The sequence below is a fragment of the Amphiprion ocellaris genome, chromosome 4 (assembly GCF_022539595.1).
Source record: "Amphiprion ocellaris isolate individual 3 ecotype Okinawa chromosome 4, ASM2253959v1, whole genome shotgun sequence".
In the NCBI taxonomy this organism is placed as follows: Eukaryota; Metazoa; Chordata; class Actinopteri; family Pomacentridae; genus Amphiprion; species Amphiprion ocellaris.
This window is the reverse complement of record NC_072769.1, coordinates 9,922,746-9,946,694: the sequence shown is the minus strand read 5'-3', so window position 1 is coordinate 9,946,694 and position 23,949 is coordinate 9,922,746. Positions and strand designations below refer to the sequence as shown.

Sequence of the window (23,949 nt, the reverse complement as noted above, 5' to 3'; positions counted from 1 at the left end):
AGAGCAGACTTTAGAGCAGCAGAAACATTTGTCAGCAGTTTGAGCAGGAGAAGGTGAGCTTCAGAGTAGAAATGAGACAGAAACCTTCTTGACCCGCGTGGTGAGGTCCTGTACCAAGAGTTTGAGCAGGTTGTGAAGAGTCTGTAGTTCTTTGGTCTGAAAGCACAAGAATCGACTTATTAAAGGAGAAAACAGGAGATGTTGTTGGTTCTTCTGTTGCTCTGCAGTTTCCTTAGACTGAATGTCAAGTTTATATATTAAATGATTTCCCATGTGAGCCCAAGAAGACTTCAATAAACTCCCTCCATCCCCTGGACACAACATATTTTATTACCATGTTAAATCTTTTTAAAAAAAAATATGTTATTGAGTTTTATTCATAGTTTTAGCATAGTTTTTTCTCTTTGCTTGTTTAGTTTTGTCATCTGTGTAAAAGGTGCTAAACAAATAAAGTTGAATTGATAAACTGAATAATTGACTAACTCATGATTGTGACAACAGAAGTATTTTCATTGTGATTTAAGGGTTTATTTCATTTTTAGGTTGGGGTTAAAATCTTGACAGAAAAAGAAGATTAAAAAAATAAACTACATAACATAAAGCAATTAAATCAAAGGAAAAAAAAATAATACAGTAGAACTTTTAAAAAGTTTTATTATGAAAAAGATTTAAGAAATTTAAGATGTAATTTCTCATTAAACATTTAATTTTTTAATTAAATGTTTTGTCTTTTTAAAGGTTTAATGATCCAATTAAATGTTTTGCATTTTTTTAAATGTTTAATATTCTTCTTGTTTAATTGTATTTTTTAAATGTTTAATTCTGGAAAACATTAAATACAATTAAATTATATATACATATACCACCTTTTAATGTTTAGTTTTCTTTTTAAATGCTTCATTGTATTTTCTGTTTAATTCCTATTTGAAGTTTTATTGTCTTTAAGATGTAATTTTCTAATTAAACATTTAATTTTGTAATTAAATGTTTTGTCTTTTTAAACATTTAATTTTGTAATTGAATGTTTTGTCTTTTTAAAGGTTTTATGATCCAATTAAATGTTTTGCATTTTTTAAAATGTTTAACATTCTTCTTGTTTAATTGTATTTTTTAAATGTTTAATTCTGGAAAACATTAAATACAATTAAATTATATAAACATATACCACCTTTTAATGTTTAGTTTTCTTTTTAAATGCTTCATTGTATTTTCTGTTTAATTCCTATTTGAAGTTTTATTGTCTTTAAGATGTAATTTTCTAATTAAACATTTAATTTTGTAATTAAATGTTTTGTCTTTTTAAACATTTAATTTTGTAATTAAATGTTTTGTCTTTTTAAAGGTTTTATGATCCAATTAAATGTTTTGCATTTTTTAAAATGTTTAACATTCTTCTTGTTTAATTGTATTTTTTAAATGTTTAATTCTGGAAAACATTAAATACAATTAAATTATATATACATATACCACCTTTTAATGTTTAGTTTTCTTTTTAAATGCTTCATTGTATTTTCTGTTTAATTCCTATTTGAAGTTTTATTGTCTTTAAGATGTAATTTTCTAAGTAAACATTTAATTTTGTAATTAAATGTTTTGTCTTTTTAAACATTTAATTTTGTAATTGAATGTTTTGTCTTTTTAAAGGTTTTATGATCCAATTAAATGTTTTGCATTTTTTAAAATGTTTAACATTCTTCTTGTTTAATTGTATTTTTTAAATGTTTAATTCTGGAAAACATTAAATACAATTAAATTATATAAACATATACCACCTTTTAATGTTTAGTTTTCTTTTTAAATGCTTCATTGTATTTTCTGTTTAATTCCTATTTGAAGTTTTATTGTCTTTAAGATGTAATTTTCTAATTAAACATTTAATTTTGTAATTAAATGTTTTGTCTTTTTAAACATTTAATTTTGTAATTAAATGTTTTGTCTTTTTAAAGGTTTTATGATCCAATTAAATGTTTTGCATTTTTTAAAATGTTTAACATTCTTCTTGTTTAATTGTATTTTTTAAATGTTTAATTCTGGAAAACATTAAATACAATTAAATTATATATACATATACCACCTTTTAATGTTTAGTTTTCTTTTTAAATGCTTCATTGTATTTTCTGTTTAATTCCTATTTGAAGTTTTATTGTCTTTAAGATGTAATTTTCTAATTAAACATTTAATTTTGTAATTAAATGTTTTGTCTTTTTAAACATTTAATTTTGTAATTGAATGTTTTGTCTTTTTAAAGGTTTTATGATCCAATTAAATGTTTTGCATTTTTTAAAATGTTTAACATTCTTCTTGTTTAATTGTATTTTTTAAATGTTTAATTCTGGAAAACATTAAATACAATTAAATTATATATACATATACCACCTTTTAATGTTTAGTTTTCTTTTTAAATGCTTCATTGTATTTTCTGTTTAATTCCTATTTGAAGTTTTATTGTCTTTAAGATGTAATTTTCTAAGTAAACATTTAATTTTGTAATTAAATGTTTTGTCTTTTTAAACATTTAATTTTGTAATTGAATGTTTTGTCTTTTTAAAGGTTTTATGATCCAATTAAATGTTTTGCATTTTTTAAAATGTTTAACATTCTTCTTGTTTAATTGTATTTTTTAAATGTTTAATTCTGGAAAACATTAAATACAATTAAATTATATAAACATATACCACCTTTTAATGTTTAGTTTTCTTTTTAAATGCTTCATTGTATTTTCTGTTTAATTCCTATTTGAAGTTTTATTGTCTTTAAGATGTAATTTTCTAATTAAACATTTAATTTTGTAATTAAATGTTTTGTCTTTTTAAACATTTAATTTTGTAATTAAATGTTTTGTCTTTTTAAAGGTTTTATGATCCAATTAAATGTTTTGCATTTTTTAAAATGTTTAACATTCTTCTTGTTTAATTGTATTTTTTAAATGTTTAATTCTGGAAAACATTAAATACAATTAAATTATATATACATATACCACCTTTTAATGTTTAGTTTTCTTTTTAAATGCTTCATTGTATTTTCTGTTTAATTCCTATTTGAAGTTTTATTGTCTTTAAGATGTAATTTTCTAATTAAACATTTAATTTTGTAATTAAATGTTTTGTCTTTTTAAACATTTAATTTTGTAATTAAATGTTTTGTCTTTTTAAAGGTTTTATGATCCAATTAAATGTTTTGCATTTTTTAAAATGTTTAACATTCTTCTTGTTTAATTGTATTTTTTAAATGTTTAATTCTGGAAAACATTAAATACAATTAAATTATATATACATATACCACCTTTTAATGTTTAGTTTTCTTTTTAAATGCTTCATTGTATTTTCTGTTTAATTCCTATTTGAAGTTTTATTGTCTTTAAGATGTAATTTTCTAATTAAACATTTAATTTTGTAATTAAATGTTTTGTCTTTTTAAACATTTAATTTTGTAATTAAATGTTTTGTCTTTTTAAAGGTTTTATGATCCAATTAAATGTTTTGCATTTTTTAAAATGTTTAACATTCTTCTTGTTTAATTGTATTTTTTAAATGTTTAATTCTGGAAAACATTAAATACAATTAAATTATATATACATATACCACCTTTTAATGTTTAGTTTTCTTTTTAAATGCTTCATTGTATTTTCTGTTTAATTCCTATTTGAAGTTTTATTGTCTTTAAGATGTAATTTTCTAATTAAACATTTAATTTTGTAATTAAATGTTTTGTCTTTTTAAACATTTAATTTTGTAATTAAATGTTTTGTCTTTTTAAAGGTTTTATGATCCAATTAAATGTTTTGCATTTTTTAAAATGTTTAACATTCTTCTTGTTTAATTGTATTTTTTAAATGTTTAATTCTGGAAAACATTAAATACAATTAAATTATATATACATATACCACCTTTTAATGTTTAGTTTTCTTTTTAAATGCTTCATTGTATTTTCTGTTTAATTCCTATTTGAAGTTTTATTGTCTTTAAGATGTAATTTTCTAATTAAACATTTAATTTTGTAATTAAATGTTTTGTCTTTTTAAACATTTAATTTTGTAATTAAATGTTTTGTCTTTTTAAAGGTTTTATGATCCAATTAAATGTTTTGCATTTTTTAAAATGTTTAACATTCTTCTTGTTTAATTGTATTTTTTAAATGTTTAATTCTGGAAAACATTAAATACAATTAAATTATATATACATATACCACCTTTTAATGTTTAGTTTTCTTTTTAAATGCTTCATTGTATTTTCTGTTTAATTCCTATTTGAAGTTTTATTGTCTTTAAGATGTAATTTTCTAATTAAACATTTAATTTTGTAATTAAATGTTTTGTCTTTTTAAACATTTAATTTTGTAATTAAATGTTTTGTCTTTTTAAAGGTTTTATGATCCAATTAAATGTTTTGCATTTTTTAAAATGTTTAACATTCTTCTTGTTTAATTGTATTTTTTAAATGTTTAATTCTGGAAAACATTAAATACAATTAAATTATATATACATATACCACCTTTTAATGTTTAGTTTTCTTTTTAAATGCTTCATTGTATTTTCTGTTTAATTCCTATTTGAAGTTTTATTGTCTTTAAGATGTAATTTTCTAATTAAACATTTAATTTTGTAATTAAATGTTTTGTCTTTTTAAACATTTAATTTTGTAATTAAATGTTTTGTCTTTTTAAAGGTTTTATGATCCAATTAAATGTTTTGCATTTTTTAAAATGTTTAACATTCTTCTTGTTTAATCGTATTTTTTAAATGTTTAATTCTGGAAAACATTAAATACAATTAAATTATATATACATATACCACCTTTTAATGTTTAGTTTTCTTTTTAAATGCTTCATTGTATTTTCTGTTTAATTCCTATTTGAAGTTTTATTGTCTTTAAGATGTAATTTTCTAATTAAACATTTAATTTTGTAATTAAATGTTTTGTCTTTTTAAACATTTAATTTTGTAATTAAATGTTTTGTCTTTTTAAAGGTTTTATGATCCAATTAAATGTTTTGCATTTTTTAAAATGTTTAACATTCTTCTTGTTTAATCGTATTTTTTAAATGTTTAATTCTGGAAAACATTAAATACAATTAAATTATATATACATATACCACCTTTTAATGTTTAGTTTTCTTTTTAAATGCTTCATTGTATTTTCTGTTTAATTCCTATTTGAAGTTTTATTGTCTTTAAGATGTAATTTTCTAATTAAACATTTAATTTTGTAATTAAATGTTTTGTCTTTTTAAACATTTAATTTTGTAATTAAATGTTTTGTCTTTTTAAAGGTTTTATGATCCAATTAAATGTTTTGCATTTTTTAAAATGTTTAACATTCTTCTTGTTTAATTGTATTTTTTAAATGTTTAATTCTGGAAAACATTAAATACAATTAAATTATATATACATATACCACCTTTTAATGTTTAGTTTTCTTTTTAAATGCTTCATTGTATTTTCTGTTTAATTCCTATTTGAAGTTTTATTGTCTTTAAGATGTAATTTTCTAATTAAACATTTAATTTTGTAATTAAATGTTTTGTCTTTTTAAACATTTAATTTTGTAATTAAATGTTTTGTCTTTTTAAAGGTTTTATGATCCAATTAAATGTTTTGCATTTTTTAAAATGTTTAACATTCTTCTTGTTTAATTGTATTTTTTAAATGTTTAATTCTGGAAAACATTAAATACAATTAAATTATATATACATATACCACCTTTTAATGTTTAGTTTTCTTTTTAAATGCTTCATTGTATTTTCTTTTTAATTCCTATTTGAAGTTTTATTGTCTTTAAGATGTAATTTTCTAATTAAACATTTAATTTTGTAATTAAATGTTTTGTCTTTTTAAACATTTAATTTTGTAATTAAATGTTTTGTCTTTTTAAAGGTTTTATGATCCAATTAAATGTTTTGCATTTTTTAAAATGTTTAACATTCTTCTTGTTTAATCGTATTTTTTAAATGTTTAATTCTGGAAAATATTTTATCTGTAATTTTGAATATTTGTATTTTAAAAATTTTGTTTCATTTCATAATGACATGTATTGTATATTGCTGAATGATCTCATTCAATATTTTGTCTGTTTAATATAATTTAATGTAATTTAATGTTTAACTCTATTAAACAGACAAAAATATTGAATGAGATCATTCAGCAATATACAATACATGTCATTATGAAATGAAACAAAATTTTTAAAATACAAATATTCAAAATTACAGATAAAATATTTTCCAGAATTAAACATTTAAAAAATACGATTAAACAAGAAGAATGTTAAACATTTTAAAAAATGCAAAACATTTAATTGGATCATAAAACCTTTAAAAAGACAGAACATGGGTACTTGTATAGCTCAACGGGTTAAGCAGGTGACCCATGTACAGGGGCTGGTCTCTGACGCAGCGGCTCGGGTTCGAATCCCGCTCCTGACCCTTTGCTGCATGTCTTCCCCCCGATTCTTTTCCCCTGTTTGTCTCTCATTACGCCTATCCAATAAAAAGCTAAAAAAGGCCCCCCAAAAAAGACAAAACATTTAATTAAAAAATTAAATGTTTAATTAGAAAATTACATCTTAAAGACAATAAAACTTCAAATAGGAATTAAACAGAAAATACAATGAAGCATTTAAAAAGAAAATTAAACATTAAAAGGTGGTAAAACATTTAAAAAGAAAAACCTTAAAGATTTAATTGAAACATTAAATATTGGGAAAGAAAAAGAAACTCAAACAAGCCGATAAAGCATTTAAAAAAACAAACATTAAAAAGACAAAACATTTGGAAATCAAATCAGACATTAGAAAAGAATAAAAGGTGAGAAAAGAGCAAAACTAAACATTTAAGAAGAATCAAACTAAAGACGAAACATTTCAAAAGACACCAGTTAGACTTTAGAAGATCAAATTAAACAGAAGAGACAATAAAACGATCAAAAAGAGCAAAAACAGATAAAAGTATTAAAGCGTTTTCTAGTCTGAAATGAAAACAAGTTGTTTCTTCAAACATTTCCTCTTTCTATGTTCTTGGTTTGATTGTGGATAGATTTACTAAGAACTCATTTCAGAAAACTGCTTTCCAGATAAAGTCTACTAGTAGTTGAAGGCATTTATCAAACTAATGTTACCTTCTGATCTCCATAAACTTTACTGTTCAGTGAAGAGAATCAAAGTTTGTTGAGGATTTCTAAAAAACCCGCAGGTGAAGGTCTGAGAAGAATTCAGATTGATGGTCTAAATGTGAAATCAAGACTCATGGTCACAAGTTTTAAGGCTTCTGTTAACCAGAAAGTTCAAACTAACAGAGAACTACAGAGAAACTTTTAAAATTTCAGTCCTCAGACTGTCTGAAGGTTCAAACTAACAGAGAACTACTGAAGAACTTTTAGGTTTTCAGTCCTCAGACTGTCTGTCTCAATCGTACGACGTAGTGTGTAACTGTATGCAGCACAGTGAGCCGGCATACTCGTTTCCGTTTTCACGCCGTCTACATCAACGGAATGCACTGAAACTTTGCTCCCACTAGCTTAGCCTCGCAGTAGCACGCAGCTCAAAGGGGCATATCCTATCTACTCATTCATATCTATGAAAACAACGGTGGCTGCACATAAGGACGCCTGACGTTGATTAGCTGCGTAAATACCATTATATACAGTCTATGGTAAATACGTATGTGAATCACATCATTGGCTGCAGCAGCCAGTCACTGGTCACTCACTGACTCACACTGAAAAATAGCACAGAATGAATTGTTACGTGTTTATTTTATTTACAATTTAGGTTGGATTTTTTTTTTGTGCGCAGCGCAGATTTTCTGTGCGCGGAGACCGTGTCAGCAGTGCGCAATTGCGCATGCGCGCAGCTTAGAGGGAACAGTGCTGGAGAGTGTTTGTGATGCTGAAGCAGTGACCAGTTTTTCTGTTTCTTCTCTGGAGATGCACAATGAGGGACGTCTGCAGTGACTGAGAAAGAGTCTCACCACATCCTGACATGAGGAAAAAGACTTTATTGAAGACTACAATGAGAAAAACTATCAGACAGCAGACTGCATGCATTCAAGGTGAGCTCTGAACATTTGATCTGGAACAGGAATTCAATAACGGCAGCATGAGCTTCATTTCAGTCTGTAGCTGCTGAATTCATGGATGAATCATCTGGCACTAGAGAGGAAGACCATCAAACATCCACGTCAGCTGATGAAGGTCCAAGAGTCTCACCAAACAAACAACCTACAGAGTGAAGACCTCGAATCTTGATTGGACGGCCTCCTATTCAGCCACATGTGTGAATAAATGCCTCTAAGCTGATTTGTTTTCTAAAATAAATCTAGTTTGAGTCCTAATCTATGCCTGTGTGTTTGCTTCTTTACACCGCTGTTAACAGTTTAGGCTGTTAGATTGTTCCAGATTAGACAAGTACAAGATACTTCAGAGCCGTTCTACCATGAGCCTGACAGGAAGAACTCCAACAGCTACTGAATGTTCCTGTGGTCCCCTCAAGGCTACAGGAGGAGCCCTACGAGGACGAGCCGGTCCACCTGATGGCAGCCAGTTGCTGCGGTTCAAAGCCAACACCGACTACATGGACTTCTACTGGACCACATGGAGGCCTTCAAACCGGACCAACAAGTTCACTGACTCCCTGACTCGTGGGTCTGAGGACGCCGCTGAGCCTCGGCCCAGCCGGCCTCCTGTCTGTGGGTATTTGAGTGCTGAGAGGTTTGTGGATGCATGTGAACGTTCTGTGTGGAAACAGCAGCTTTGGACTCAGTAACGCCGGGAAAAACCAAGAGCTCCTTTATTTGTGACTTCCACTAAAAAAAACTGATGAAAATAAGTTTGCCAGGGTTCTGACTGATAACAGATTATTAAATAATGAAAGTAATCGTTTAAATATTCCTTTAAACAATCCTTTTAGGTCTACATTTCCTTTACACTGACTTCTTGGTATATGTACAAGTATTTTGGGTGGAATATACCATTAAGCCCAATGTTCAAGGGTTCTTCTGGGAATATACCATTAAACCAACCTTTTAGGTAAATGTTCCAAGATGTTGGGTAGAATATACCATCAGATAAACCTTTTAGGTCTACATTGTAAGATTTTAGAGTAGAATATTACTCCAAACCATCCTTTAGGTCTACATTTAAGGTGGAATACTCCCTTACACCAAGATTTTTTGGTCTACATTGAAGGATTTTAGGTGGAATATTCCTTTGAATGAACTTTTTAAGTTTATGTTCAAGGATGTTTGATGGAATATACCACCTGTTTTTGTGTTGCTCCTCGGCGACCCTAGACAGTCGGGTCGTAATGTTTTTTGAGCAACACACCATACTATGACGTTTTTACAATGATGGTTCTACTATGGAACCAGTTTGACATGTTCAGGTGTTCTTTGTGTGAAAACTCAGAGATTTCAGGTATCAGAAGGTGGTTTTCAACTTTCTTTGTTAACTTTCTGCCTCAACTTTAAACTAAATTTCCTTCACTAACCCAGCCCTCTGGACTTCCAGTAAGCTGTGTTCCTATTGGCTGTCCAGGTGGCTGCTTGGTGTTATCAGGAACACCTGAGCAGCTCACTATCTTCCTGCTTTATTTAGCTGCAGGCAAACATTTCCTCTGCTTCCCTTCAGCACTGAACCGGGTTTGGCTCCATTGCTTTCCTTTGTTCTTTAGGCGTTGGCTTGCAGCTTCCAGCAGTAAAATCGTCTTTAATGTGTTTCTTGGTGTGTTTTAGGGCTTTGTACTGGATAGTTGTCTTGGTAAATGTGGTTCTTTAGCCACAGTTAGCACATGGTGCTAATGTGTGCAGTGATTAGTGGATTTGGTGCAGCTGAGTTGTGTCTTTATCTTGGCTGTAGTGAGTCTTTAGAGGTTTTGGTCAGACACATTCTGTATTCTTGTTTGTGAACCAACATTGGTTGTCCAGAAGGTAAGAGTTCCTGTCCTGATTCTCTGTTCTCAGAGGTTCTCTGGTAGGCTGCAGGAGACTTTAGCATTTGAGTTGTGTTAGTTTGGTTTTTGTACGGTTTCATTTGGACGACTATCTTGAGGCCCCTCCATGTGGTTTAGTGAGGTTTTCTGCAACAGTTCTACATAGCAACCTGCAGCAGAAGAGACTTTGAGAGTTTTTAGGAAGTTCTGGAGACCAGACTTTAGAACAGCAGAAACATTTGTCAGCAGTTAGAGCAGGAGAAGATAAGCTTCAGAGTAGAAATGAGACAGAAACCTTCTTGACCCGTGTGGTGAGGTCCTGTACCAAGAGTTTGAGCAGGTTGTGAAGAGTCTGTAGTTCTTTGGTCTGAAAGCACAAGAAGAGTCGACTCATTAAATGAGAAAACAGGAGATATTGTTGATTCTTCTGTTGCTCTGCAGTTTCCTTAGACTGAATATAAAGTTTATATTTTAAATGATTTACCATGTGAGCCCAAGAAGACTTCAATAAAGTCCCTCCATCCCCTGGACACAACAGATTTTATTACGATGTTAAATCTTTTTTTTAAATATGTTTTTTGTTTTAATCATAGTTTTAGCATAGTTTTTTCTCTTTTTTCACAGTTTTGTCATCTGTGTAAAAGGTGCTGAACAAATAAAGCTCAATTGATAAACTGAATAATTGACTAACTCATGATTGTGACAACAGAAGTATTTTCATTGTGATTTAAGGGTTTGTTTCATTTCTAAAGTTGAAGTTAAAATCTTGACAGAAAAAAAGATTAAAGAAATAAACTACATTTTAAAAAAGCAATTAAATCAAAGGAAAAAAACATTTAATACAACAAAACTTTTAAAAAGAAAATTAAACATTAAATACAATTAAATTATATTAAACAGACAAAATAATTAAATAAACAGAAGATACAAAATGTAATCATGAAATTAAACTAAATTTATTAAACAAAAATATGAAAAATTGAAGAATAAATATTTTAGATAATTAAACATTTAAAAAATAAAATTACACAAGAATATTACACATTTTTAAAAATACAAAACATTAAATTAGATTATTAAACCTTTAAAAATACAAAACATTGAATTAAAAATTAAATGTTTAATTGGAAAATTAAATCTTAAAGACAATAACACTTTAAATAGGAATTAAACAGAAAATACAATGAAGCATTTAAAAGAAAAATTAAACATTAAAAGGTGTAAAACATTTAAAAAGAAAAACCTTAAAGATTTAATTGAAAAATTAAACATTGGGAAAGAAAAGGAAATTTTTCAAACAGGTCGATAAAACATTTGAAAAAACAATTAAACATTAAAAAGACAAAACATTTGGAAATCAAATCAGACATTAGAAAAGAATAAAAGGTGAGAAAAGAGCAAAACTAAACATTTAAGAAGAATCAAACTAAAGACAAAACATTTGAAAAGACACCAGTTAAACTTTAGAAGATCAAATTAAACAGAAGAAACAATAAAATGATCAAAAGAGCAAAAACAGATAAAGGTCTGAAAGCGTTTTCTAGTCTGAAATGAAAACATCAAGTTGTTTCTTCAAACATTTCCTCTTTCTATGTTCTTGGTTTCATTGTGGACAGATTTACTAAGAACTCATTTCAGAAAACTGCTTTCCAGATAAAGTCTGCTTGTAGTTGAAGGCATTGATCAAACTAATGTTACCTTCTGATCTCCACAAACTTTACTGTTCAGTGAAGAGAATCAAAGTTTGTTGAGGATTTCTAAAAAACCCACAGGTGAAGGTCTGAGAAGAACTCAGATGGATGGTCTAAATGTGAAATCAAGACTCATGGTCACAAGTTTTAAGGCTTCTGTTAACCATAAAGTTCAAACTAACAGAGAAGTACTGAGAAACTTTTAAGATTTCAGTCCTCAGACTGTCGAAAGGTTCAGACTAACAGAGAACTACTCAGGAAATTAGAAGATATCAGTCCTTGGACTGTGTGAAAGTTCAATCCAACAGAGAACTACTTTGGGACTTAGAAAATTTCAGCCCTCAGACTGTGTGAAAGCTCAGGTCCTGAGGACTCGGGAGGTGTGGAGGCTTTGGAAAGTCTTGGAACTGAGGGTTCAACCCTCCAGCACAAACGCTGAAGTCCAACCCCCTGAGAAAAACGGTTGAGACGAGACCCGAGGTAAAAAAAAAAAACTCGAAAACAACAAAAAATAGATGACAAATGCGCAAAAAAAAGAAGAATTAGTATCTGAGCAAGTAGCTCAGGGGGTAAGAAGAAGGACTACCAAGCAGAAGGTAGCCGGTTCAAGACCCACCACTGGCATTTTTCTTTGTTTGTCTTTGTCAGGATTTTGAAAAAATTTAAGAAGTGTCTGGTCTTGAACCAGCGACCTGCAGCTCCACAGGCATATCCTTAACTCACTGAGCTACAGATCAGATGAAAAGAAATAAATTCGTCGTCCCTTTGGCATCGTAGTTTCCAAAGTGACCACATGGGTGGAGCCAAGGCGGAGTCTGGGTGGAGTCTGGGTGGAGTCTGGGCGGAGAGTGGGCGGGGAGGTGGGTGGCGGCCTCCCCCCTCTACTCCCCCACCTCCCCCACCTCCCCCCACCACCCACCACACCTTCCCCCGCCCCACGAGTTCTTCGAGTCGCCACGGGTTTTCCCGAGTTTCTGGAGTTTCCACCAGGTCAGAGGCAGAACAAGTTGTCATGAAGAGGTGTTGAAGTCGGCCAGGATGGACTGACTTTTTACAGCAACTAGAAGGAAGATGACTAGAAGAGCAGGTCTTTAACCAGCATCCATAAAATCCATGGAGTCGGCTCCAGAGAAATGAAGGGAGGTCAATTTTTTATCAACCTCCATCCAGATGTTCAACTTGATATCTTTACTTTGACATTTTTAGCACCACAAACCTTTAGTATCACACTTTATCATTTATTAGGACTTTATCGGAATCCACCAGCAGATTTAGTTTTTGTTGAGAAACTTTATTCTTGTCATCGTGGGACTGCAGTATTTAAAACTGTTCCTTCTATTTGACCTCATGTTTATTAGTTTTAGTGGAGAAAGTTATTTTAGTTGTCGATTAGTCTCTTAAAAAACAAATAATAAATTGGATTAGTCAAGCGGTTTAAATTTCTTACTTTGTCATATTTTAAATGTGACAGAAAATGGAAAAATAAAGTGTCTTGAGACAATTTCACCTGTAATTGGCGTTACATAAATAAAATTGAATTAATTGTATGTATCTTGTAATGTTGGAGTAATTCAGCCATATATGTTGGAAAACACATTTTCTTTGACCATTAATCTGTTGATTGTTTTCTCCAGTAATTCATTTCTTGTTTTGGTTTATAAAATGTCAAACCCAAATATATTCAGTTTACTGTCATAAAAACCAAAAAGATTTACATTCATGATGCAGGAATCAGGCAGTTTTTCACTTTTTATCTTAGTTTAGTCAGAAAGATAGTTGATAATGTGTGAATTGTTGCAGCTTGTGAGCTGTAAAAGGTTTTAATCTTTGGGGCCGAGTGTCAAAAAACATTTAGAAACCAACATCCACGAAACACTCAACAAAGATTTGAACATCATTAAAGGGAAATCCAACTTTTGCATGACAATGTCTAATGAAAGGACATTTATTTCCAACGTAAATGTGTGATATTCATCCTCTGGAGCTTTCTCTTCACATCGTCTTCCACCTGGACTGGTTTGGTCGGGAGCATGTGCAACAAACATTTGAAAAACTGCACTTTAACATCAATAAATGACACTGAAGTTTAATCTCTACATAAATGACACTGAGTCTGGATGTGCTGCTCTGTCATTAACTCCTAAGTTTAGGGAAAGTTCAAACAAAAGAGGACAGTTCAGGTAAGACTTGAGAATGAGCTGATTTTGAACAAACATCTCAGACTTTCTGAGCTTCAGCACCTCTAGCAAGATATTTTAACAACAAGCAACTCAAGAGATCCAGAAGTTGGAGAGAGTTAGCTTTAGCTGAGCCAAAGAACATGTGGGATCCTAACCTAGCAAACATTTCAGACTTTTCTCTGTGAATTCTGAGAAATAATTTCCTATTTAATGACAGCTACACATCTTAACTCAGTCTCATGAAAACAGACTCTAATTCAGTGTCATCCATCCATATTAAAGTGCAGTTACCCAAAATGTTTGCTGCATGAGCTCCAACAAAACCTGTCCAGGTAGAAGGCCACTTTGACAAACAGGAAGTGGACGATTCCAAGCAGATTTATAGAAGGGGGAACCGGACTGTACTAAGTGTGGTTGAGTATAGAGGGGTGTTTTGTGGGTTTTTAAGGCTGATAATGATTATTAGTGAAACATTTGGAGTAGATATTCATTTGCAGTAAATGAAAATATTTAAAATCTTGGAGTTAAACTTAGAAGAACACAAACTCTAACAGAAAACTTTGTTGATACATTTTTGTTTTGTTTACAGATGTTAAGTTAAAAGAGTTTTATTCGTGACGGATAACCAATCAAATCACTCCAGAAGACAGAGCGACCACAGGTAGATAAAGGTTCAGAGCAAAAGTAGCACCATTTTTAAATGTATTTATTACCATAAATCAGCAAAAACAATAAAATACTGATAATCAGTAAATCAGTCAGTCCACAATTACTACAATTCTACAATGTATGTCTCTTTCCTTCGACTTGTTATTTGTACAATATACGATGTATATGATGGCATTTTTTCATACCAAAGGCTATACTATGATGTTTTCTAAGAGACATACCATGCTACTGTTTGTTTTGGCCCTGGGCCACTGCACTCCTCCTCAGTTGTTTTCTGGATTGTACTCAGCTGCATGCCTTCGTCCACCCGGCCTCTGTTGACTCGTCCCGCCTGCCGTCTCTGGAGCTGAAGCTGGATTGGAACAGACCAAAGTACAGTCCAATCATGATGTCAGCTGCCTCTCAAAAGGCTCCTTCATCTGGCAGGTGGCGGCACTTCTTCTGAGGGGAAGCTGAGCTGGCCCAGCAGAACTTTGGAGATGTGTTCCAGTGGTTGGTGGATGTGTGGGGAGACAGAGAGGGACCTTTGAATTGTTCAGAAAGGAAAACAGGGAACCCATTGGTAGTTTTAGTTTAGGGTGCTACTGCGGTGTGTTTTGGGGTTTTAAGAGGTGAACAGGAAGAGGTTTTTTTGTATTGATTATCTTTTACTTTGTTCCTGGTTGGAATGCCCATCAATGTCAACATGAAGTTCACTTTTAGTTCTGTTTATTTATTTTTATTTTACTAACACCCATTTGCTTTTAACTCCCTCACATGTTGTGTTGTTGTAAACTTAGTCTTTCAAATAAATACTCGTCTAACCCTCTGGAAACCAGCGTTTGTACTGTTTTTGTGTTGCTCCTCACCTACTTCAGACAGCCGGGACACAACAACGTTTTGTGGACTAAAGGCTTTTCTATGACGTTTTTAGAGCGACATGCTATACTATGATGTTTTCTGAATGACATGCTATACTATGACGTTTGTTGGACCAAAGACTATACTCTGACGTTTTTGGAGCGACATGCTATACTATGGACATTTTCTGGACCAAAGGCTACACTATGACATTTGTTGGGAACATGCTATACTATAGGCTTTTTTAATTGACATATTACTATGATGTGTTTTTTGTTTGTGTTTTTTTGTTTTTTAGCAACATATAATAATTTGAACAGTTTTAAAAATTATTATACTTTTACTTGTGCAATGAAATATTCTTTTTAGGCAAAGGCCATGTTTGATTACATATAGGCTATTAAATAAATGTTCATTAAAAACTAAAAAGCATTAAAAAATAATAACCAACTTAGGCATTTACTGAGTCACTAAAATAGTGTAGAGTGTACAGCCACATCAGCATTATTATAAGCATCCTCTGGTAAATTCACAGCCATATACTGTAGGAAATCTAGCTGATCTCATCATGATGTCCACTTACCATATGGACTTCAGTAGATGATTAGATGATGATAAACTGTGACCTGCTGGTTGGGTTCTCTCTGTTCTCATGTTTCCTCCATGTTTGTCTCCTGATGCTGCCTTACTTCAGCCAGTCCATGAGCAACAGAAAACACAGTTTGCCTTGTACCCATTGCCAGGGGTTCCACTCTTCCCACTCCAGTCTGTACATTTGCAAACGTTTTTGCTTCTTTAGACGTGGTGGAGTTTCAGGTGTAGACATTTTTAAACGTGCGGGTGCAGCAGCTTCTGTAACCTGGCAACCAGAGACAGGACCGGACAGGACCGGACACACAGAGATGTCTGAAGTCTGTCCACTGGACCTGGCATCGGGTCCTCGCTACAAAGGTCCTACGAAGATGAAATTGGCTGCCCTTAATATTTCCTGTGTTTTATTTTATTCATTATGCAGTTTTGATGAGTGTGTGACAGACGTGTACGGGGCATTTACGAAAATACGGAACAACTTGCGTCCCGTATTGATTCAATACGGGACGCAACAATTAATTGTCAAATAAAGGACGTTTACGTATTTTAAGGGACGGATGGCAACCCTACAGAGCAGTGTAAAGAAACTGGTCACCTAGCAACCTGAATTAGTCTAGGTAACACTTTGTTTATTATGTGTGTTTTCTGCTCAAGTTAATGTCCTGGTTTGATTCATTTTAAATTACTCCTGATCTTGAAAGGTTTTAAACTGTGCAGTCAAAGTAGTTACAACTGTGAGCGAATAGCTTGAAATGAACTGCCCTAGACTGCCCTGTTCATAGCCCACCATTCTTTCACAGCATGCTATATCAAGAGTTATTGTGCAATGATAGTGATAAATGCAGACCATTTTTCAACCGTTTCCTGTTTAGTATGTGTAACCTCCTCTTAATTTGTTCTAAAAGAAATGTCTAATGAGGCAGTCTAGTCTTTCAGTCAGGTTAAGTCATTTATCCCATTGGTGGTTTGCATTATATAACTTTGTTTTTCTCTGTTCTAGGAACTATTGTTAAATCATCTTTATGTGAGACTTTGTTCTCGTTTGGAGCATATTCTCGGACGCATGCCTCTGGATCTGGACTTCTTAGAGTTCACTTGCACACAAGAACTTGTGTTTTTAAATGCTTTATCCAACCAAGTAGAAGTTTGCCCAGCTATTTTAAATGCACTGACACAGCTACACCATCTTATCAGCTCAGAAAAAGAAAACGGGAATCAGTACATTGCAACTGTGCACTCAGAGAGAGGAGCAGCTGGGCGACAAAGAATGGTCACATCCCCAGAGAACCTGTACAACTTACTGGAACTTAATATGTCTGTCCCATGTATAGATAATGGTATCTGTGAAATATTAGCTGAGTATGTCAAATACTTTTAGATTTTTTTAAGTGGACCGTAGACCTAGTTTCAGTATTTTTTTTTTTTTTTGCTCTGACAGTATTTGGCATACTATATATATATATATATATATATATATATATATATATATATATATATATATATAGATATAGATATAGATATAGATATATAGATATATACTGTCAGCCTATAAATAAAGCCTATAAATAAATAAATATATATATATATATATATATTTATAGGCTGCTGTTTTGTAATATTGCAATGGATTTTCATCCCATTCACCAGTGAGAAAATAAAGTCAGTACAGTCCAGTTCATTTTTAACTCCTGCTTTAATGCTGTGATTGCATGTATTGTTCACCAGAAATATTCTTAACTTCAGATACTTTAAATGTCTGGCAGAAACACGCATACTTGAGCCAGATAACCTGTCAGGTGAGTTGGGAGAACAGGTAGGGGAGGGAATCCAAAAGTGCACTTAGTTTTGTCAGTCAAGTAAAATTAACTAGAGAACAACACCTAACATATCTTGACTGGCAAGTGCAAATACAGGCCAGGATGTCAGTCTTAAATGATGCGTAGTCCTTGTAATGTCCTGGGATGTGTAAGGTCTCATAGCAGGTGGAGGCTGTCAGGTATCTGCCATTCACTACTTCAGCGAAGAGAGTTCTTGGTAGAGTCTCCCATCCAGTCCAGACTTTCACCACACTGGTCAGATCAGACGGTGTTGCTATGGAGTGGATTAAAATAGATTAAATAAATGGCTACAACAAATGATCAAAAACAATCTAGGGTACGCATACTAAACAGGAAACTGTTGAAAAAATGGGCTGCATTTATCTATCATTGCACAATAACTCTTGATATAGCATGCTGTGGTCGGCTATGAACAGAGGAGTCTAGGGCAGTTCATTTCAAGCTATTCGCTCACAGTTGTAACTACTTTGACTGCACAGTTTAAAACCTTTCAAGATCAGGAGTAATTTAAAATGAATCAAACCAGGACATTAACTTGAGCAGAAAACACACATAATAAACGAAGTGTTACCTAGACTAATTCAGTTTGCTAGGTGACCAGTTTCTTTGCACTGCTCTGTGACTTAACTGCATTTTTGGGCACATAAATCACACTTCCACCCATTTGTGCGTTTATAAAATTGTTACTCAACTACCCAGCTGCAGAACGTGCTGTCTGTATGACCTCATTACTGTGCTAGCGCGGCTAGCGCTGTATTAGCGCGGCTAGCGCGGCTAACGCTGTATTAGCGTGGCTAGCGCTGTATTAGCGCGGCTAACGCTGTGCTAGCGCAGCTAACGGCATGCATTACAGCTTACTGACTCTCACAAAAACAAACCACATACAGGACAAAAAGGATTAATACACTCACTGAAGCGCCGTCGTTCATGCTGGTAGCCGTGGTTGACCCCGGTCTTGTGAGGTGAACCGTCTGCGTCACATGACCGGAGGAGCGCCACGTGATTGGCTGGGCGTTGGTTCGATTTTGGCCAGGATCGATTGTTTACGCCTGAGTCCCCCGGATGTGAACAGCGATTTTTTTGACAGCGAATTTTGAACATTGAATTTTTTGATGGCGAATTTTGAACATTGAATTTTTTGATGGTGAATTTTGAAGACATAGAATTTTTAACTGGTTTTTAGAATTTTGATGAGCTAAATTCAGGCATAAAACATTCACATACGTAATTTTGATGCAAAAAAAATTCAAAGTAAGAAATTCAGCAGCTTTTAAAATTCAGAATCTGATGAGTCTGATTTGCTTCCATACACCATGACGTTGGCTGGTTACAGGTGGAAATGAGCACACTTCTAAACACACTCAACTGGCTGGACCCCTGGGTGTGACTGAATGTGGTAAAACAGGGTTGGAAATTTAGAACAAGAGAGAGAGAGTAGAAGAAAAACACTTTTAATCTTAAGCTACTTTCCACACAAAATTAAAACATGTACAAATACATAAAATAATCACATTTAAAAATTGGTTTAGAATGTTTGCTTCGGGGGCTGCACAGTGGAGTAGTGGTTAGCACTTTCGCCTTGCAGCGAGAAGATCCCTGGTTCGCGTCCCGGCTTTCCCGGGATCTTTCTGCATGGAGTTTGCATGTTCTCCCTGTGCATGCGTGGGTTTTCTCCGGGTACTCCGGCTTCCTCCCATAGTCCAAAAATATGCTGAGGTTAATTGATTATTCTAAATTGCCCGTAGGTGTGAATGTGAGAGTGATTGTTTGTCTATATATGTAGCCCTGCGACAGACTGGCGACCTGTCTAGGGTGTCCCCTGCCTTCGCCCGAGTCAGCTGGGATAGGCTCCAGCCCCCCCGCGACCCTAGTGAGGATTAAGCGGTGTATAGATAATGGATGGATGGATGAAAGTTAAAGCAATCCTTTAATATTATATATGTACATATTAATTATTTTGTACATTGTAATTATATTGAATGTTAAAGCAATCCTTTGATATTGTATATGCACGTATTAATTATTTTGTACATTAGAATATATTGTATGCCGAAGCAAACATCCATCCATTATCTATACACCGCTTATTCCTCACTAGGGTCGCGGGGGGGGGCTGGAGCCTATCCCAGCTGACTCGGGCGAAGGCAGGGGACACCCTAGACAGGTCGCCAGTCTGTCGCAGGGCTACATATATAGACAAACAATCACTCTCACATTCACACCTACGGGCAATTTAGAATAATCAATTAACCTCAGCATATTTTTGGACTGTGGGAGGAAGCCGGAGTACCCGGAGAAAACCCACGCATGCACAGGGAGAACATGCAAACTCCATGCAGAAAGATCCCGGGAAAGCCGGGACGCGAACCAGGGACCTTCTCGCTGCAAGGCGAAAGTGCTAACCACTACCCCACTGTGCAGCCCTGCTTTAACTTTCAATGTAATTATAATTTACAAAAGAACTAGTATCTGCATATGCTGTATTAGATGCTTTAATCATTCAATTTGCTATAGTCGATATGAAAACAGTGTGAAAACAGTGTGATAATATGAGAGGACCAGTGATGAACCTAGAATTCTACCTTTGCTTTAGGTAGCTTTTCAAAAAGCTCTTCAAAACTACTACAGCTTGGTCCCAAACAGAAGAAACACACACTTAGGGTTTAACTGGTGAACACGGAGGAGCATGTAGCAGCCAAAAAGTCAGTTATTTTCCCCAGGAGTTGGTAAAATTTAATTATGCAGAAACTAACTTAACTTTCTATACTGTACAATCAATATGAAATGCATATCAGCGTGTGTTTTATACCCTTCACATTGGAAAATTTTCCTGGGTTCTGCTTAATAAGGTGCCTGATTTGGCTTGAGTTGGCAGAGGGTAACTGAGGAGCCCACACCAAAACCAGCATACAAAGGCTCACTGAACTGAGCTTTGAATCTGTGGATAAGCTCCATGTTCTCAGATATTGAGTAAAAGGCTACAGTATTGCCTGCGTAGTCCAGGTAGACACCAATCCGTGTCGCCCTGGGAGCATCAGGAAGGTCTTTGTCTGTTTTGTTGTGCCAGGCAGAATAACCTGATTCTGAGCAGAGGAGGCTCCATGACTTGTCATTGTAGCCCAGCAGGCTGTGTGAATTCTTCCCCTTGCGGCTGATGCTCTTATAGGCCACCCCTATGGAAAACTCCCCGTTCCACTCTGCCTCCCAGTAAAATCTGAAACCTGTCATAGGCTCCTTGCACAGCACTTGGGAGAAGCCATCAAAGCGATCTGGATGATCGGGGTAAAACTGGACTGTTTTCTTCCGGGTGACCCTTTGGTTCCCATCTGACAAGACCAGCTCTTTGTAGACTGTATTTGGATCAAAGGACATCTTGCAGGAATCTGAATGAAATGGTCACAACATGAAGTTATATGTTTTGATGTGGAGCATCTAATTCAATTTCAATTCAATTTTATTTATATAGTGCCAGTTCACAACATATCTCATCTCATCGCATTTAACACAGTAAGGTGACGACCTTACAAATTTAAAACAGAGAACAGATAATCCAACAATTCAGTGTTGCCTTTGGATTTCCTATGAGCAAGCAGTCAGTGACAGTGGGAAGGAACCAAACCCCAGAAAATGGCTCATTGAAGGCGGCCATCTGCCTCAACCGGTTGAGGTGATAGTTAATTGATCGATACAGAAAGCTAAATTTCTAAGACGGCAATACTACTAAATAGAAATACATGTTGCCATTGTAAAAGGAGAAGAAAAACACAAGAATTTACACACTTTGATTCTGAAAATTGAACCCATACATTACTTACATCTCAAAAACTCTGCTCTGGCTTTTGGCTCCTGGAGATCTACCCTGGACGGAACTGTTTGGATATGAAAACATATGCATCATTGTGTGATAAAATATATGTAGCTGCTTTTAAAAAAAATTATCAGAAGTTAAATGCTCATCTGACAGACACTTACCTTTGAGGCGTTTGTCTCCATTTCTTGGCAAAAGTATGTACACAGGAGTTTCACTGACTGTGAGGATATTACAACATTAGGTTAAGGCTCACTTTATGGTTTCCATAGTATACAGTTTACTGTGAACGTCTGCTGGAACAAACCTGTCTTGGAAATTTTGCTCAGTTCCTTTTTGCAGATATCATCCAAATGTTCTTTCATCTCCAAGGCTGTTTTGCTCATCTCTCCAAAGGAGAACTGGGGGTTGATGAGCACTTTGGGCACCATGGCCTCAGGAGGAACACACAGGGTTGGAAAATTCTGTTTTAACAAGAATAAAGAGTGACATCATTTTTACAACAAGACAGAAACGCCAATTGAGATACGGTGAGCATTGACCAGACAAACTATAATCGTCACATAGCAATAAAAAGGAAAAAACATCGTCAATCTTCAATCTAGTATTTCTTATGCTACATTGGCTTCATGGTTTCAATGGAAAAGATTTATTTAAAAGTACATGCTAGGCCTTAGTAAGTTTGATATACAGTACATTATTGTTATATTACATAACACAATTTTTGCAGCTCTGTGTGATCTTCCAGCACCTGCAGAAAGTGAATGTTGTCCTCTGTTTCGAGGATCTGTCGCAATTCTGCATCTCGGCGCTGCAGCTCCATTATCTCCTGCTCCAGACGTCCCACGTAGCCCTCAGCCTGTGACATTGCTGTCTGCATGTTGGCCATTATCATCTGATTGATTTCAGCCTTCCAGCGCTCCACCGCCTGCAGCATTTCATGGAAGGTCTTATCACTTTCTGTCTGTGCTCGATGGGCATTACTCTGGAAGGTAAAGTCAGCAGCGAAGAGGCATTCTTGATATTAGCATTGGATTATAGCAAATTGGATCACATCATCTTTAAAGTAGCATTTAAAAAGAAGAAAAAAAAAGCTCTCATATCGTATCATATTGTATCACATGCCATTTAGACCATGTCCACTTGAGCAAGTGGAAATGCAAAAATTTATGCTCAGATAGGTATGTTTGATCTTACTTTTAGTACATCCACATTATGTTTGAGGTCCTGCAGCTCCTTCATTCTCTCTTGAATGATGTGCTGGACCTCAGTCTGGGTGACCACCAGGATTTTCTAAACGTAAAAGAAGAAGATTTTGGAAATAACTTTCACACTAGACAAAAAAAATATACATTTGATTAGTGATATTAGTTTTAATGCTTCTTCTGATATTGAATTAACAGCTGAAGCACATTTGAAAGATCTGAGCTTAAATAGCACTCATACAGCCTAAACAACATAGAGAAAGATTATTGTGTCACTCTGACCCAGACAGACTGACTCCAACAATTCAGACTCACTTGTTTCTCGGTGCGCTCTTCTTCTGCTGAGGCAATGTTGTGGCTGCGGTGCTCTCTGACAGTACACAGCACACAGATGCACATCTGGTCAGAGCGACAGAACAGCTCCAGGCCTTTCTCATGCTGGGGGCAGATCTTCCTGTCCAGGTGGCCTGTCTCATCCACCAGCTTGTGCCTTTTGAAGGTGGACGACTCATAATGAGGCTTGACGTGCGTCTCACAGTAGTAAGCCAAACACATGAGGCAGGATTTGACGGCTCTGTTGCGACGGCCGACACAGAAATCGCAGAAAGATTCACGGTGCATGTCGGGAAAAGGAGTGAGCTCCGGGAGCTGTGGCCGTGGCTCGTGGTGGACATCAGGCAGGTTACGTCTCAGGACAGGCCGGGGCGTGAAGGTCGAACGGCACTGTGGGCAGCTGTACACACCCATGTGGTCAAACTGGTCCCAGTAGATCTTGATGCACTCCAGGCAGTAAGTGTCACCACAGGGAATGGTGACCGGGTCTCTCAGTGTGTCCACACATAGTGGACAGATAGAATCAGGTGGTAAAGGGAAGCCAGACTCAGCCATGATGATAGATGTTTGTCTTACGTGAATTGTTGATTGAAGTAAGTCCACCAAATAGTGATAAGTCAAGTGCTGCCAGTCAGATTGAGGTCCAGTAAGAGTCTATCCACTGCCTCGTGTGACACTGCGACTCCTTTTCTACCAAGAGAGTGCTGTTTTCTGTTGACATTTAAAGACGAGGCTTTGTTTATACTATAAACACACAAGTGATGTCTTCCCACACAATCACTTTTTCAGCATCTGAGTGAAAGTACTGAGGTCTGCCACCATGATGGCATTTATTTAATAAGCAAAAATTTCAGGTAAACTCAGACAGTAAGGT

At 34.1% G+C, this 23,949-nt stretch overlaps 1 protein-coding gene and 1 long non-coding RNA gene across 2 annotated transcripts; both read right to left on the bottom strand.

Moving 5' to 3' along the window:
* Positions 1-17,565: 17,565 nt before the first annotated feature.
* On the bottom strand, positions 17,566-19,783 carry LOC129348831 (uncharacterized). The gene is made up of 2 exons (XR_008601545.1): positions 18,641-19,783; positions 17,566-17,982 (listed from the first exon to the last, which is right to left on the bottom strand). It is a non-coding gene; the product is annotated as an uncharacterized LOC129348831 (long non-coding RNA).
* Positions 19,784-20,205: 422 nt separating this feature from the next.
* Positions 20,206-23,765, bottom strand: ftr84 (finTRIM family, member 84). Its single transcript, XM_023284278.3, has 7 exons — positions 23,058-23,765; positions 22,735-22,830; positions 22,289-22,522; positions 21,845-22,001; positions 21,702-21,758; positions 21,545-21,598; positions 20,206-21,112 (listed from the first exon to the last, which is right to left on the bottom strand). Exons 1-7 carry the CDS (start codon positions 23,628-23,630, stop codon positions 20,571-20,573), a joined length of 1,713 nt encoding a protein of 570 aa, XP_023140046.2. The 5' UTR covers positions 23,631-23,765; the 3' UTR covers positions 20,206-20,570.
* Between the last annotated feature and the right edge of the window lie 184 nt (positions 23,766-23,949).

Bases quoted from the DNA above. Each gene is read 5' to 3' on its own strand.
- ftr84 (XM_023284278.3), bottom strand. From the start codon at position 23,630: ATGGCTGAGTCTGGCTTCCCTTTACCACCTGATTCTATCTGTCCACTA. The intron at 22,523-22,734 runs GTAAGATCAAAC...TTTACCTTCCAG, and splicing joins ATAATGTGGATGTACTAAAA to AGTAATGCCCATCGAGCACA. The intron at 21,113-21,544 runs GTAAGTAATGTA...CATTTCATTCAG, and splicing joins CAGAGCAGAGTTTTTGAGAT to ATTCCTGCAAGATGTCCTTT.